The 17288-nt window shown below is 37.1% G+C and overlaps 1 protein-coding gene across 5 annotated transcripts in view; it reads left to right on the top strand.

The window, feature by feature from the left end:
* Positions 1 to 17288, top strand: part of HAPLN1 (hyaluronan and proteoglycan link protein 1) — a 77535-nt gene that overhangs the window by 30792 nt on the left and 29455 nt on the right. For 2 of the 5 annotated variants that reach the window (XM_059063447.2, XM_067031254.1), the window contains exon 2: positions 11816 to 11941. In XM_059063447.2, the coding sequence (XP_058919430.1) occupies positions 11842 to 11941 (100 nt within the window). In that variant the 5' untranslated portion in view covers positions 11816 to 11841. Of the gene's footprint in view, positions 1 to 10798; positions 10884 to 10998; positions 11268 to 11815; positions 11942 to 17288 lie in introns of those variants that run through there. The other 3 variants (XM_067031257.1, XM_067031256.1, XM_067031255.1) reach the window with 3 other exon arrangements.

Here is a 17288-nt window from a genome sequence, read left to right as displayed (position 1 = left end):
TCTAAGGACACTGCTCCTTTTCCACCGCCCAGCTGCTGCTGTTTTCTTCTCCCTCCTCCTCCTCCTCTTTGTCTTTTCATTATCTTTCTCCTCCCCCCAATTCCTCATTTCCTTCCTGCTCCTCCTCTTCTTGTTCTTTTCTGCTTGCTTCTCAGTGGTAGGAGCTCTTGCCTTTTAAACGCTTGTCTGCAAATGCACACTCTGAATCAGCCATTGACATTTTATTTTCCATGACATTTATACCTTTTGTGGTTCTCTCAGTATTTGCAGTACTGTGTGCACTAAAAATGATTTTCAGGTTGCAGTTATTACCAACACCTGAGGGTGATGACTGACAGCTGAGTTTGTGAGGTTTTTCTACAACTTTTTAATAGCAGTTCATTTTTTGAGGAGTTGTACAGTGTTACCATTTCCCTTGCTTTCTAGGTACTTTATTCTCAGGATTACATTGTATCGCCTAGATACAGATAGATCTACATACTGCTGAAGTTAGCAAAATGAAAGAGATTATTCAAAGGTCATTAGTACACAAATAATCCTCAACTGTCATTTACCTGGCATTGATAAGAATTCTGATCTTTATGTAATTGTTCATGAACAGCCATTTTTTTCTATGAAACTTAGTTTTTATGGTTGCTCCTTTCCTCTTAACTCTAACAGCACCCACCCATCAACTCTGTCACCTTTACACTGCTCTCACTAGCATGAACTTGAGTCTCTCCATAATATCTTACAAAACCATGGTCAAGTTTGAAATGGAAAAGACCTTGGGCAACTTTGTATTGGTAATTCTAATGGTGGGAATATAGAGGGAGATTGAAAGTCTGTGGGAGGGTTTGAGTTGGTAATTTTATGGTATTTAGGACATTGAAAAACCTTTGAGATTTATTATGTGTACCTACTTTCCGTACTTCTGATAATACTGCCCATATTTTTATGCATTATACTCACAGATGATTTTCACTTCTAAGTCAATGGCAAGACTAATACCTATATTACATAAAAGTTTTAAATGGCATTCTTCTTTATGAAAGTTATAAATTATGTAGATATTTTTAGAGTCTAGAGCTCTAAGCTTCAGTGCCTATAAAGAAGGTTGATTAAATGATGTTGTTTTTAGAATGAAAAAATTCCTCAGCTAAAGAAGATGTAAATGAGGATTATTTAGTTTTAAAAGCTTAAAAAACACTGAAAGATCGCTGTAAATCTATTAAGGCATATTCTTGGGTTGTATCTTGTATCACAAAACCAATTTGGAAATTTGATTTAATGAGCTTAGCAGTCAATATTTGCCAAGTTAATTGGAGAATACTGGATTCTCCCTTTTTGTGCTGTGTAGACACAGCCTTTCAGACTGAAACAGGCTTTGTTATTCACAAGCCAATGAACTGAATTCTGATGAGATCATGCTTTGACGTAGGATGTGGACCAATAGTAAACCTGCTTCAGGGTCTTGGAAGATATCTTAAAAGAGACAGCCAAAAGAGGTGGGGGACTGCATCAAGCAAAGAGGAGAGAAGTTTATGCTCTAAAGATCATTAATGGATTTATTTTTGTTTTTATCATGACTTAGTATGATCAGATACCTCAGGAAAACATTGATCATAAAACTCTTCATTGTATTCAGTAAAAAATCAGAATTGACATATATTTAAAATCTTTCTACACCTTCTCAGAGTCTGATCATCGTTTAAAATATCTGTGAGTTGCCTGATTCTTGTTGTTTGTCAGCTAGTTTAGAATTCCATGTAGGATTCAGTGGGGAGCTTAGAGTTGGATTTTGCATTATGTTGAAAACTTGTTACTGTCACATCTGTGATGCACCAAAGCTGTCTTGTAGATAATTTGCAGTTGTATTTTTAGATCTAGTGTTAATATAATGTTTAACTGACAGCTGTTGAAATTCTGAACTTTATAAGAAATGCTAACATTTTAAACGAAATGGAGCCTTAAAATACTGTTTTGCTAGCTTAATAAGAAACACTTTCAAAAGCAATTTAGTTGAAATTCATGTTATGATCAGTTTTCTATATGTATAAACTCTACTTCTAGTTTAAAAAAATTGTTTCACATTATAAAGTCTATAGCTAAAAGGTTTGGATTTATTTGTGTGAATATGAGCTCGAGTAACTTGTTTTTATGTAACCTACATTTAAAAGCAGTCCTAACACTTACCATCTTATTCATATTTGCACATTAAAATACAAAGAGAGTTATTTTCCATGGTGTTAAAATGATGTAAAAGATTAATAAAAATGGAAGTTGTTTTATTTTATTCACTTTTGTGTTTTTAGATTTGTTATGTTAGGAAACAATGAGATAGCAATCTAAGCTCTTAATATTCATATAGGTGTATATATATATATTCATTCTTTTACAGTGCTTCAGGAAAAACTGTTTACTATACATCATTGGTTAAAAGGGGCCTTCCAATCTCTTTAAAATGCCTGTGTTTAAGTTCTATTTGCATTGCAGTTCACTAGGGAATATGTTTACCTTTGTAGAGTTTTTAATTAAGTGCCAAATTCCTTGTCAGCATTCAAAAATCATTTAGTATTACTGAGAATGGCAGTAAGTCATTTGATTTTATACATTAAGAAAAATATTTTTAACATTTAATTTTATATTATTCAGTATAATGCTTTGTTATTGATGCTACTGAGAATTTTGATCATGGACTCAGGGAAGAATGAATCTATAAAATGATGTGTTTCCTATACAAGTATGCCTAGCAAGTATATGCTTTAGAGTAAAAAAACTTTTTTCAGAACAATGCTAACATATGTACAAGTTTTTCTTGGTTTTTGAGGAGATTACTCTAGCCCAGAAACAAAATTTTAGTGAAATTTTAATTTTAGTCAAAATGATCTCTAGCATGTGGACTTATTATTCCCATAATTTGATCATGATTCTAATGCCAAGACACCATTTAGCATGGCAGCATTTAGCAATCAAACTATAAAAGAAATAGTGAGTGAGCCTGGGAAGTGACAGCATTGCTAATTTATATACCAACAGGTTTAATCATCTTTTAAGAACTGCTCGTGAGGCGATTTGATTTTTGAAAATTTTCCTTATGTGTAATGATAGAAAATGAATGTTTTCTGCATTCTATGAAGGATGCATTCTTAATTGCATAGCAATGTAATATTCATATCAGTTATAGTCTAATTTTTAATGTTCTATGGTAAAATTATGATTTTTTTTTTTTAGGGCAACAAATGTAGGATAAGTTCCCCATAGGTAAACAGAAGGGAAGGTAAAAGATTCATTTTCTTTTAATCTCCCCATTATCATCAAAATGTATTTCTTCACATGTATTTATTGACCTCCTTTACTAATAACTCTGGTTAAGAAACAAACTATTAATTATGGAAGACATGCTCCAACCCTAAAAACCTAGAAATCTCATGTAACTGAAAGGCTTTTTTTTTTTTTTTTTTTGGTACACGGGCCTCTCACTGTTGTGGCCTCTCCTGTTGCGGAGCACAGGCTCCGGACGCATAGGCTCAGCAGCCATGGCTCACGGGCCTAGCCGCTCCGCGGCATGTAGGGATCTTCCCGGACCGGGTCACGACCCGCGTCCCCTGCATCAGCAGGCGGACTCTCAACCATTGCGCCACCAGGGAAGCCCCTGAAAGGCTTTTGAGTAAATGTGAGAACCCTGCAGGTGTCACACACACAGCTCACAGGAACATGCCCAAGCTACTGTAGCAACGTCCACTACACTCCAGGGTTTTGAGACCTTAAGTCCTGCCCATATCTTATACTAGTTTTTTCTCCAACAGATTGTAAATTATCCACTAGCATTAGAACTAGAATACTGGAATATAATGAGAGCAAGTCTGGAATTTCCTTGGCATGACCTGCGAAGACAGTCTTACTGACTGCCCGTGTAAATGCACAGGCATTACTATAGTTACAACTTATATTTTTTCCATCTTGTTATATGAGTGGACTTTGACATCTACCTGTCCACTGGTATTATCTCACAAGATTGGAGAGGCATAGCACAAGATTGGAGAGGCATAGTTTATGCTGCCTACTCTCCAATACAATTCCAACCAGAGGTATTGCATGTAAATAAACGTTGAATGAAATGTTCCCAGCTCTTAAGCATCACTATAAGGTTAGGGTTACACATAGTCTATAACCTGGGAGTGTCAGAATCCTGCTGTATATGCCTCATTCATTTATTCGTTCAGCAATGCCAGATTATTAGTTACTCAGAAACAAGAAAAGTCCAAATAAGTCACTGTGCTTATTAGTATGTATATGCACTGCTTTTCCCCCATACTCCCTAGGGATTTAAAAACTTGCAGGACTGAACGCTACAAACACCAAATATAATTTGTGCTTTTATTTCTATATGCTTTTTATGTTTGTTTTAGAAAAGCAATAAACAAACAAAACCACTGTGGAGCCCTTTCAATAAGCTGGTTTTGGAGAAGTCTAACCCCTCTCAGGAATTATCTAAAGCAGGTTCAGATGGGTCAATGAGCCACTTAAACAAGCATTATTGATGTCATCCCTTTAAAAATCCATTGATTTGTTTGTTGAGGTGAACAGTGCTAAAATGCAATGTAAGTAGAATTGGAGGGCCTGATATCTCCATTAAGAAAAAGTTGAATAATAATATAACGAAGAATGTGTGGAAGACTTTGACATTTGTCATCAACTATTCTAATTGATGGATAAAAAATAATCTGACCCTGAAGCAGTTGAATTACTTCTCTTAAGAGTCACACAACTGGAGTGACAGAGCAAAGAACGAAACTAAATCTTCTCTTAAGAGTCACACAACTGGAGTGACAGAGCAAAGAACGAAACTAAATTCTGCCTCTCCTCCATCACACTCATAACATATTGCCCATCTCCCTAGGATAGCCCCAATTTACATGGTACTGGTTTCCCATACAGTTATAAATAGTTCTGTTCACTCTCTGCCCTGGTTTGGATGATAAATCATATGATCACATCAAATATCAAATAATGTAATAAATATAATAAATACAGGGAAAAGAGAAGAGGAAAAAATGAAGTTACAGTGGATGGGTAAGATTTGTAGGTAGCAAATGGAGAAATAGAAGCAGAAAAGCAAAACAAAAGTTAAAAAACATCTTTGAAATGAAAAATTTAGGGGCAAAATGGAAATTAAATAGGCTGATTTCAAAGTATGGAGGAGGAAGGAAAAAAGTCATAAAATTTTAAATGCAGCTTATTCTGAGAGTCGTGAGGACCCTAGGTTCAATTATTCTAAGGCTTTAACATTACCGGACACCCTGGTGACCTCGTAGTCTAGAAACGGTCAGTCTGTTGCTTCCTTGTTCTTGGCGTCATCCTTTCGTAACTCAGCTTTGACTCCCTGAAGTTCAAGCACGAGATGAAGAACGCCTGGTGTTCTTAAAGGCTTAGACACGTGGTTCTCCAATCTGAGGCTGCGGCAGACTCACCTGGAGGAGGGGGCAGGGCTTGTGAAACACTGCCAGCTGGGCCCCACCCTCAGTTTCTGATTCAGGAGATCTGTGGTAGGGCCCAGTGAATTCGCTTTTTTAATGAGTTGCCTGGTGCTGTTACTACTGCTGCTTCAGGCCCTCCTCTGTGTTTTGATTCCTGCACTCATTCCAAATAGTGAACTTTTTTTTAAATTGAAGTACAGTTGATTTACAATGTTGTGTTAGTTTCAGGTGTACAGCACAATGACTCAGATAGATATATATATATATATATATATATACACATATATATTCTTTTTCAGATTCTTTTCCCCGATAGGTTATTACAAAATATTGAGTAGAGTTCTCTGTGCTATACAGTAGGCCCTTGATGGTTATCTATTTTATATATAGTAGTGTGTTATGTTAATATGTTAATCCCAAACTCCTAATTTATCCCTCCCCCGCACCTTTTCCCTGTGGTAACCATAAGTTTGTTTTCTGTCTGTGGGTCTGTTTTGTATATAAGTTCATTTGTATCATTTTTAGATCCCACATACAAGCAATAGTGAACTTTTGAGAACTCACCTGCCTCTGAGAAGGAGATATCTTTAGTTCGCTATTTTCTTACATTTATCCATGAAAACTGATCAGGTTTGAGGTGAGCCATGCCAGCTTGATAACAATACCTCAGTCTGCATAGTTTTTATACTTTTCAAAAACACTTTTCACCTTGGGGAAAAAAATTATTACTATTTTGTAGGTGAAAAAATTGAGACCTGATGTGTTGATTATGAGACCTGGTATAGAACTCATGTTTTCTTCCTCCTGACCTAGGACTTTCTCCAGCTTCTTAGGTTGCCAAAGGATCATGCCAAGGAAGCAGTAGACTGACCATGGCCTGAGAAGGAGGTTACCACAATGTCTGTGGCTAGACATCTAATTCAAGGCATCATAAATTCTCTTCTACTTCTTCAGTAGTTTGCACTTTCATAGAACAATGCAAGATGACAGAGCAGATGTTTTGTTCACTTGGAGTTTATACAGACTCACTCCCTGAGGGTAGTTATTGTTGTACAATTGAACACAGATTTTTTTCATTCATGGCTTCTCTTTTGATCATTGGGTATATTCCAAGCAGTTCTGCATTCTGCCCCATTGTGTGCAGTAAATCCTGGGGCTTAGGTAAACACCCAGGGGTCCCTCCGCACACTGAACAATTCAAATGCATCAGTAGTCTGAGTTCTTTAGCCATCATTTGGGTCAGTGGTCTGACATCTGGATTTTATACACCTGCAGAGTCAAAACAGAAAACAAAGCCAACCAACAAAAACAAAACAAGTGATGAGTCAGCATAAGATTGTCATTAAAAATATATTGCTAAGTAAGTATAAAATAATCTACAATTTTAAAAAGTCTAAAAGTTACAATTCCATGAAATAAAGGCCATTCTAACAGAAAAATGGTCAGAAAAGGTACTTCAGAAAAAAAGAACAATTTTTAAAAGCTGAATTAATTTAACCTAATGAAAAAGTATACTTTTGCAGTCCCTTGTTTTTTTTTTCATTTCACTGCACCACTGATCATGGACCGTCTTCTGCCTGTAACTAGATCAGACTTGAAAGATATCAAGGAGGAGAAGATTCAGTCTATTGTAAAATAATTCTGTCCAAGCAGATTCTATGGTTTGTTCATTCAGTTTCTAGAAACCTCTGTATTGATTCTCATAACCTGTCAACTAAATTTCAAGTGCTGAATTGAAACCTGGTGTATTTAATTATGCCCTCAATGGAGGAAGAAAACAACTCTTCACCTGTCCTCTATAGAACTACACACATGATCTTTAAACAGTGTAAAAACTTGCCTCAGTCTTGGCTCCTTTAGTCCTGGTAACTGTTTCTCCCAGGTCCAGTTTTCCATTCGCCCTTCCTCTTGGCACACAGGATGGGCGTGCAGTGAAGAAAGCATTCCAACGTTGGATGTACACACGTCTTGTGCCAACAGTGTTGTGATCAGTGCTATGCCTACAACCCAGTGAGAGAAGGATGAGGAGAAGCACTCCAGCTTGTGTGAAGCCTTGAAAGAGTTGTGAGAGCTGATGGCATTCCTCAGGGTACACTGGACACCAGTGATGCCAGTGGACTGAGCAGGCCCTGGGGTCACATCAGACTGCCCAGATCCCCAGCTTCTCATTTTACATGATGCGGACTTCACCACTCTGACGTGTTTCCAGAGCTGTAAAATGTGTATACTAACATACTTCAATGGAGCTGTTCTGAGAAATAACAATTAAATGGGTGAAGCTTCAAGGACAGTACCAAGCATGTACAGTTGTCCCCAGAGTCCTTGTGGGAATTGGTTCCAGGATGCCCTGTGGATACCAAAACCCACAGATGCTCAAGTCCCTTATATAAAATGCTCAAGGGCTTCCCTGGTGGCGCAGCGGTTAAGACTCTGCCTGCCATTGCAAGGGACATGGGTTCGAGCCCTGGTCTGGGAAGATCCTACATGCTGTGGAGCAACTGAGCCCATGCCCCACAGCTACTGAAGCCCATGCACCTAGAGCCCGTGCTCCACAGCAAGAGAAGCCACCGCAATGAGAAGCCCGCGCACGGCAACGAAGAGTAGCTCCCGCTCGCTGCAACTAGAGAAGGCCTGCGCACAGCAACGAAGACCCAATGCAGCCAAAAAATAAATAAATTTATTAAAAATATATAAAATAAAATGCTCAAGTCCCTAATATATTTGCATATAACCTAGGCACATCCTCTTGTATACTTCAAATAATCTCTAATTACTTATAATAACTAATACGATGTAAATGCCATGAAAATATTTGAAATTAAAGTTTTGCTTTTTTGGTACTTTCTGCAATTTTTTTCCCAAATATTTTTTGATCTGAGATCGGTTGACTCCGAGGATGCAGAACCCATGGATACAGAGGGCCCACTGTAATAGTAGTTCAGGAAATATGTGGCATTAGCTCTCAAGACACAGAAAATAGCATATGTGACTTCCACTTTGTTTCATTTCCCCATTGCCTAATACAATAATTTTAACACAGTAGGTGTTTAAGAAATAGCTGTCGGCCACTTTGGTATTAGACTGTTGGTATTGTATATCTTTGTGTCTATCAAACTATTAGACTTTTAAGTTGGGCAGATATCTTGCTTCCAAATAGTGGTTCAATTGTCACCAAAGCAGAACTGTAAAATCACAGTACTATCATGCCTGTGACTGTGAACACAGACATCTCAATTTGAACTCACCTTGAAGCTGGCTGCAGCATCATGGTGGCTAGGTTTGGTAGGCTGTAGAAAGAGACCATCAGTGTGTGAGCTGCAGGTGAACTAAGACTGTTAATTCAAGGCTGGCAATAACTGGTTCTATAAAAGCCCCCAAATTTCCTAAATTCTGCTCTTATCAAAAACTGAAAAATTTTAACCAAAAATACCTGGATATTCAGAGAAGACATCATTACAAATGCAAATAAACAGGGCTCAGTGTCCTTCTCCTTTGAGGACCAGCACACAGACAGCTGGCACAGCCCCCATCCTCAGGAACCTCAACCTAGTGTGCAGTACCTCGTGTATACTTGCAGTTTGCTTAAACACCTGAAAATTGTGTCCCTGAGGTTTGCTTTCCTAGTTTCATGCCTTTTGGTGACACAGTTGTTATACCGCCAGGGTAACAAAGACCATTTCCACTTTCTCCTACCTGCACTGCATTGATGCCCGTGTAGGGGTATTTGCACTGAGGATGTGCAATGTCCTCAGCTATTTTAATTAAAGATGGTGCGCGTGTGAATGCGCGTGTGTGTGCTCACACGTGAGCCACCGTGGTGGTGCTCATGGCACCAGAGTGGTGCTGTAAACAAGGCAGGGCACGACCTTGCCACGAAAAGTGCCATCTCACTCTCATATGCAAGCCTTGGAAAAAAAAAGTTTATACTCACATATAACATAAGTCAAAGTTTTCATATCACCTACGTTCAAGTAAAAGAGCCTAAATGAGAAAGGCAACAAAACAAATAACTTTCTCTTTCAGAAAAATAAGTGCAACTCAAAGTAGGTGTTGCTTTTGCCTACGGCAAATACAAACATTGTTGCTTTCTTAGATGTGTGACCTCCAACAAGGTAACTGTGTCAGAAAAAAATGGAAAGATTTGTCTCACAGGATTATTATAAGGACTGCATGAGCCATTACACACACAGTGCTTAGCAGAGCACTTGGCAGATAGTAGACATTCAATTAAAAGGAACTGCTGTTATTATTATTATTTATCTCCAGCACTGCCCCCACCCCAGGATGTTTGCATTTTAAAATTGGGTCGTTGGATACTTAATACTGTGACACAATGGAATGAATCCTTAGTGATAAAATTTTTAATGCTATGATATGGAATTAAAGTAAATTCTTGTGTGATATATTTTAGGTACAAATGAGTAAAAATCAGGGTGACTTCTGTGGTAGGATGCATAACTGTGTGTGTGTGTGTTTAGGGGGAGTACACAACTCTCTATAAATTATACTGTAGATGTCCACCCTAATGTGAAAGATAACCTAGCAAATTCTCTGCCTCTGCTCATCTTGACCCTTCTTAGAACGTCTCCTTTAACAGTCAAAATTGTATGTTTTTCTCACACCCTCTCTTCCACATTTCCCCCTCTCCTCTGATTCCCGTGGTGAGCAAAGAGCACAGGACACCTCGTATACCCGTTGGCCCACTGTCTTATGTGTCTGTCTATAACTGTGTCAATCATATTCCAAATTCCAAAAGGTCACCTCTATTATATCTGTTCACCCAAAGCGTAGTTCGAAGCTGAAAACTGGTAATATTTGTTAACAGTATTCCTATGGACAAAAGTCAGTTGCTTCAAAAAAATAATCATTTCCCAAAAAACCTCACAAGTGAACTCCTGAAAACAAGATCAGTAAATCGGAGAGAATTTTGCAGTTGACAGTTTTAGTTTCCTGGGAAAGTAAGTTTCTCAATTTGCTCATCCACCATCTTCTTCCTGTGACATAATGAAGAAAAAGAAAAGGGTTAAAGCAAACATGAGAGACTGAATCCATAAGCATCACAACGATGCCGATTTTTAGAGGGGAGAAGGCAGAGAGGTACTGCTGTCCCAAGAGACTTGGGGGACGTCTGTCTGTGAGTAGTGCATTAGGCTCTGGAGAAGAGGCTGGCCTGCAAGGACCTCCAGGAACAGACTCAGAGCTCTTTAATAAATATTCCAGGGAGTCAGGCGTTCCTGGAAAAAAACAAACTACTGTCAGAAGTCATTACTGTGCAATTTCAGTCTTAAAAATAGCCAAGTATTGTTAAGGCTGCTGTGTGCATGAGAGAAAAAGAAAGCTCTTGTTAATACCTGCCTCAGCTTCCACATTAAAAGAGGAGCTACACTGAAAATCTTGCCTGGCAAATACTGCAAAGGTCGTCTGGTTTGTATTATTTGGAATCACTTTTTGGTCCTTAGAATGACAAAGTTTTGGGGGGATTGTGCTCCTTTTTGTCAAATCGGTCTTGCAATAAAGGACAGCCAGGCGATGGCTCAGCCTCTTTCACTCAGGACTAGAGCTGCGCCTGGCTATTTCAGCTCTTTATTTGCCTAATTGCCCTGCGAGGCTGGCAGGGACGATCCCTGCAGCCGTGGCTCTGTTGACTGCAGAGACCCTACCTGGCACTCCAAGTTGATGCATCAGCATTTTAGGTAGAAATGAATGAAAAATCAATCAGGATGACTGCAGTGGTAGCATGCACAACTCTAACATAGTTTGTCTATAATTTTCAACTATTCACCACGGACCCAAGCAGTGTTTAAGATGGTGAGTCTGTAACAAATGTGCTGCTTCTGTTTAATCAGGCATTTTTTTGTATGTCCTCTTTTCTATGTAGAACAAGCAAATCTAACCTGCTTAGGAAGCCATATGTAAAATGAATGGATTGAGTTCCGAATTAAACCTGATGATAAATATTCATATGTAGCTATATCAAACTGTTTAATTAACTTCTACTTCAAATTCAGAGGTTTAAATATTTTTGAAAAGTCTGTTTATATCCTTGCCACGTCTTTTTGTAACTTGCTATAACTCTCTACATTGAAACTATACTGTTCTCAATAAATTTCTAGATTTACAATTCTGCAAAGATAGAGTTAAACACTGTTTGGACTCTGGCTACATAAGAGAAATTGGAATTGTTCAAAGCTGCAGTCTTCAGCTTCCAAAGACAGCTACAGTAATTTTCTGAGCACATCGGGTTAAATATTTTTACAGACCCATTCTATGATGATAAGGCAGTAATAAGTTGTGCAGTGCCACACTCCAAAGGGTTCCAAATCTCACAAGCCTCTTTGTATGTGATGCTCTCACAGTGAAGAAGATTCTTTGGGCTACAAAGATGAAGAGTCTACTTCTTCTGGTGCTGATTTCAATCTGCTGGGCCGATCATCATTCAGACAACTATACTGTAGATCATGACAGAGTTATTCACATCCAAGGTAAGAAAACACAGCTTCTCTTATGAAAGTCCAATTCATTTCAAGTTACTTAGAGCTGAGATGCTTGGTTAGTGTTTCTTAATTTTAGTTCTGCTGCATTGACTTTTCCTTTCAGCGAATTGGTGAACATGCTCCCTGGCTTTTGAATGCTATTGCATTACAGTAGAGTTAAGAATGGGGACAATTAAAGTGGATTGGCTTAAGAATGTCCAACTGCAGGGAGTTGATGCAATTGTTCAAGGCTTTTCAGTTGCTATCTTCTAAGTAGAATGGAGGGTAGAAAGTTTATTTAGAGGCAAGGCAAAAGGGGGGGGGGAGAAATAGGAAGAAAAACTTAAGATGTAAGGTCATTTTGTTAGAATCATCATTAAGAAAAACAACGTGAAAATGAAAAAGTCAGACAAGCTAATAAGGTTCAGGAAAAAGTAACTTACCCTATTAAAATCTCCTTCGGTAAAGCTTAAGTTCCCATGGACCAATGTATTGCCCTGCAAATTTCTTTTCAGCTCAGCTGAATTGTAAGCCTGGGAGCTGTAGCAGGATTTGAGGCTGCAGTACAATGCAGCTATTTCCTCAGCCCCAGCTTCAGACGAGGGACTTCCTGCATTAAGAAAGCTAAAAGACTTAGCTTTCAATAAGACTTAGCTTTCAATGTTGCATTTTAGTGCAATAAGAAAAATATAATTCTCAAGGAGCTGGAGCTTCTCTCTTTGCCCTTGTATGCTGAATAATTAAAATAAGAATTACAGGATTTAACAGTTTAAACATATGATGGTATGAATTTTAGATGAACTCAGTTTGGGGACCAGAGGCATTGTAAGTTTGCTAAGAGACATAAAACATCAAGTTATAACTTCAAGGTCAAAAGTGTAGTCTCAAAAAATTGCATCTACTGTTGAAAAGTATGACTTGTGAAGGTCAAATGATAGTGTAGGTCTGGCTGGAAATATTTTCCTGCATGTATTATTACAACTACCCAGATAGAATTCTGAATTTGACAATGTCTAGCTATTTTAGGCATTTCTCTTTCAGCTCTCTTTGTTTCTAACAGCTTTACAATTTTCACTGTTGGACCATAAAAAGGAATTACATAATCATAAATTTTACTATGCAAGCTGCTGACTCAGCTGTTTCCTTTACTGTATATAGTAGAATCAAAGCTGTTTCCCAGAGAGTTAAGATATTTACACATAGAGATTTCTAACGAGGGAGAACATCCTTTTAACATCAAGTCACAGAAGTCAATTCAGCCAGACAGTAACATCTACTAATTGTTAACAATAGCAGGTTTAAATCCGATGGAGGATAAACTTTAGCAATGGTTTCAAGCCATTACTAGACTAGATACATGTTATCGATGTATAAATCATTTAGTCTAAATTTCATGCAGAGTATAAAAATATTATTTTAAAACTATATTAACATTTTAAAAGTTACTCCTGAAGGAAGCCTGTAAGTGAGACTCAGGTTTTCTCGTCAAGGAAAACTTCTGTTGTTCCAGTCTTTCCATTCCCATGTACTCTGATGAAATTTAGTGCCAAGGAATTGCTGACACAAGGTATCAGAATTATCCAGATTATTTGCCTACACTATTCAATTTTTGAAAAAATGACTTGCTAGTCCACTTCATTTTAATTGTAAATTCATGTTCTTAGAAAGTTGCTCTGAGCTTTCAAGTAATAAAACTACAAAAAACAAACAAACAAAAAACTACAAGACCTACATTTTGCTTGTGGAAATTAACACTGAATTGTGATTTGGGTCAATATTATGATGCTATGTCCATAGTTGAAATTGTTTTAAAAATTGCTCCAAATACCTGTTCTCATTAGTTTTTACCCAACAAAAAGTTTTCTTTTTACTTTATTATAGCATTCAGATTGAACTTTCATGTTCTCAGCCCTTCAGAGAAACACTTCCAAATGGCCTGCCATAATTTCAGTTGCCTATTATAACACAACAATAAACCCATCGCACAGCAGATAATCATTAAAGCAGATAACCTTCATTACTTACTTGAAATACTGGATTATTTTCTCACATTTAAAACTTTTATTTATCAAACACAGCCCTCCAAAAACAAAACAAAAACATGGCCCAGAAGGAATTTAAGGGAGCTGAAGCCTTCATAAAATTTTATAAGAATTTTGCAATCAAATGATTAAATTAGTAATCTGAATCTCAAATTCCCAAATTGTACTGATAAGCAGTATGAGCTTCTCTCAGTGACAGAAGATTATTCAAAATTCGTGTTGTTACAAAAACACCTTTTCTATCTCTCATTTTTAATTAATTTTTTATTTTTGTACCTCAAGTTTCCCAGGCTTAAATAATACCAGGGGAATAATGCACATAATCCTCAAATTCTCCTTGGCTGCCTTGATAAAGATGCTGAACACTTTGTTAGCACGTTCTTAACTCTTATGCATAAGAGTTACCTAATTATTTTTTCTGAAGGCTTCCTCCTTATCTAGTTGTGGGAGCTTCTATAGAGATATAGGCAAAAAATATTTTTTAATCTGGCTTAAAAAAAAAAAAAGTCAGAATACCAGGGGGAAAAATGGCAAGTATAGATTCCTGTGCAAAGTGTTTCTATTGAAAAGCTTTAGATAAAATTGCACTTGTACTAATTCACTTCCTTTAATTTTTTTTTATTGAATCAACTTGGTTATATAAGAAAGTAAACTACACTTGTCCATGGAGCCTGCTAAAAATTTGCAATCAAGATATTAGCTTCTGTATCATATACTGTTCGCAGTGTGGGGGATAGTAATTTCCTCAAATACTTCTACAGGAAGAGATAACTGCTACTGACATTGTCTCTATAACAATCTCAACTAATGGATTATACTCCTCATTTCATGATGTGCCTAGTCAAACAACTTCTCAATCCTTTGAAACTTGAGTTCATTAGGAAGAATTTTATATGGAGTACTAAATCACACAAAAGCACAATTTTTAAAATATTTGGATCTGGTCTAAAAAAAACTCTTTGTAGACTTTCAATTACCAGTAGAAGTTCAGAGATGATGAATATACTTTTTAAAATACAACTTTTACAAAGACATTTATATGGACAGCAGAGAAATTTTATGACAAATTGCCTATTAACCAAAATAGCTGCAAAACAATTATAGTTATACTGGATACGTAACCACCCGATCTTATTCATGTCAGCTATCCAGTGTTTCCTGCCTGTGGCATTCCAAGTTCAGGTCTTCTGATGACAAGTTCAGGAGTTTTTCCCCTAATGCCAGTTACTGGCTTTAGACCTTGGGCAGTTTACTTAATCTCTTCAAGTCTCAGTTATCTCATCTATAGAATTGGGTATAATCACTGTTATTCTATAAAGCTTTGTGAGAATTAAATTAGATAATATACGGAAAAGTGCTTAGTACCCAGAACACAATAAGCTCCAGTAGATGATAGTTGTTATCGCCATGTTGATTATGTCTTCACTGTCACAGAAAACTGATTTTTAAATAGAAAAAGAAGCACAAATACTGGTGGGAAAAGGTCATGCTTTTCAAATTCATTTGCTAGCAGAACCATATCATTACCTTAGTTCTAATGAAGTAAACATTTTATAAGTTGCCTTCTTTGCCCTCCTTAATTCCAGTTTTAAATTTCTCCAATAGTATTAAACATTATTTGATCACTTTTACTTTCCGTGTAGAAAATGAAGCTTTCCAAACTTAAGTAATATTCCCCTTAATATACTTATTAGGTGAACACAAATAAGCTACATTAAATTTTTTAAAAGAATAAGAGGAAATCTTAAGAGATGAAAACAGCTCCCTTCTTTATAATAAAGTAAAACTTATGGTCACTTTTCTCAAAAGATAAAGCAATTAGATTTTTTTAAAGAAAGAGTTGTCAGAAGTTCATCTCTGTGGGTGGCAAAAATAATGTAGATCTAGAATCCCTCGCAGAAATAGACACTCTCCACTCAATGTGGTTGGTTCCCCCTTCTTGTGCCCCAAACCACTCTTCCACCCTAGCTTAGCATCAGACTGTCAGCTTTGTAACACTCCAGCTATACAGTAGTGCCTGGCACACAGTAGGTGCTTAATATATGTTCTGAATACATGAATGAGTGCAATGAGACACTTCTAAATTACCACTGTCATAATGAGCACTTCTCAAATCCTGTGGCATCCATGGCATTTAGCGACACATGACACATTGTGTGGGCCTAATGTACATTAATAGATCACTGCTTTCATTCTGTAATGTTGGCATAAAGTAAATCATAGTTTACAGAATTTAAGAACTTAAAAGGACTTTAATATTGAGATCAATAAGCCATTGTATAAATGAGGAAATCAAGGCCCAGCACTTAAATGTTGCTTGGCCCACGTTGCATGGCTAATGAGGAGCAGTTTCTCTTGGCTAACCCCCTTCTTCAAATCTGGGATCATTTTTCACCTTCTTAATGAATACCCTGACTACTGTGCTCTTCCCCTCCTCTGGCATCCCGATCTATCTCTGATCTTCTTTTCCTTTTCTCTGTAGTCCTGGATATCTACTTTACTTATTTTTATGCAATTGTTTGTGTCCATCTCTGCCACAAGAACATGTGTCAGCTCCATGAGGGCAGGGATCTTTGTCTGATGTATCCCAGTCACCTAAACTAATACTGGGCACATAGTATAGGTAATTAATACATTTGTTAAATAAATTCAGGACCAAAATCTAGGAACTTTTCCCAATCAAGTCCTAGTCAATCTTTCCAAATGTCAGGAAACTTTACAGTTGGTACGATGAGAGGTAGCAGATAAGGAAGAGGATTCTTGAGTTTCAACAGCAATTTTTGTTTGGTCATTTTTTATTGCTCCCACACTGCACATAGCATCTTACAATCCAGGAGAATCCACCAGAGGCAGGATGCAGCAATCCTCCTAACGTGTGCACGAAGCTTTGAAGAGTATTTGATTTACATTTGGTCACTGCAATGCTATCGTGCTCCTTATGTAATATTTGCAGAGTTGGGATCTGGTGGTGCAGAGAGGATCAAAAGGAATGAAGTGAATTTAATAATGGATGATCATAAACCATCTACAGAGCCAAAGTTTAATGGGAGAGCTAGATAAGCATTCTCTCTTCCACTTAAAACTTGTTTGGACTCAGACTCCATGAGTCTGTTATTAAAAGTTAAATTATAATTTATTTTTTTCGATTCAAGGCAGAGTACACTATCTGCAGCTACAAATGCAAAATCCATGAATATCAACTATATTTTCCAAATTGCATTTGGCTAAATGCATACACTGTTAATAATACTATCTAGAAATTACGAGCTATAAAATATTAGAGAATTTCATCATGAAATTATAAAAATTAGCAA

Source organism: Kogia breviceps, chromosome 4 (assembly GCF_026419965.1).
Source record: "Kogia breviceps isolate mKogBre1 chromosome 4, mKogBre1 haplotype 1, whole genome shotgun sequence".
NCBI lineage: Eukaryota > Metazoa > Chordata > Mammalia > Artiodactyla > Physeteridae > Kogia > Kogia breviceps.
The sequence above is the reverse complement of the archived record's forward strand: the minus strand, read 5'-3'. Positions and strand labels throughout refer to the sequence as shown.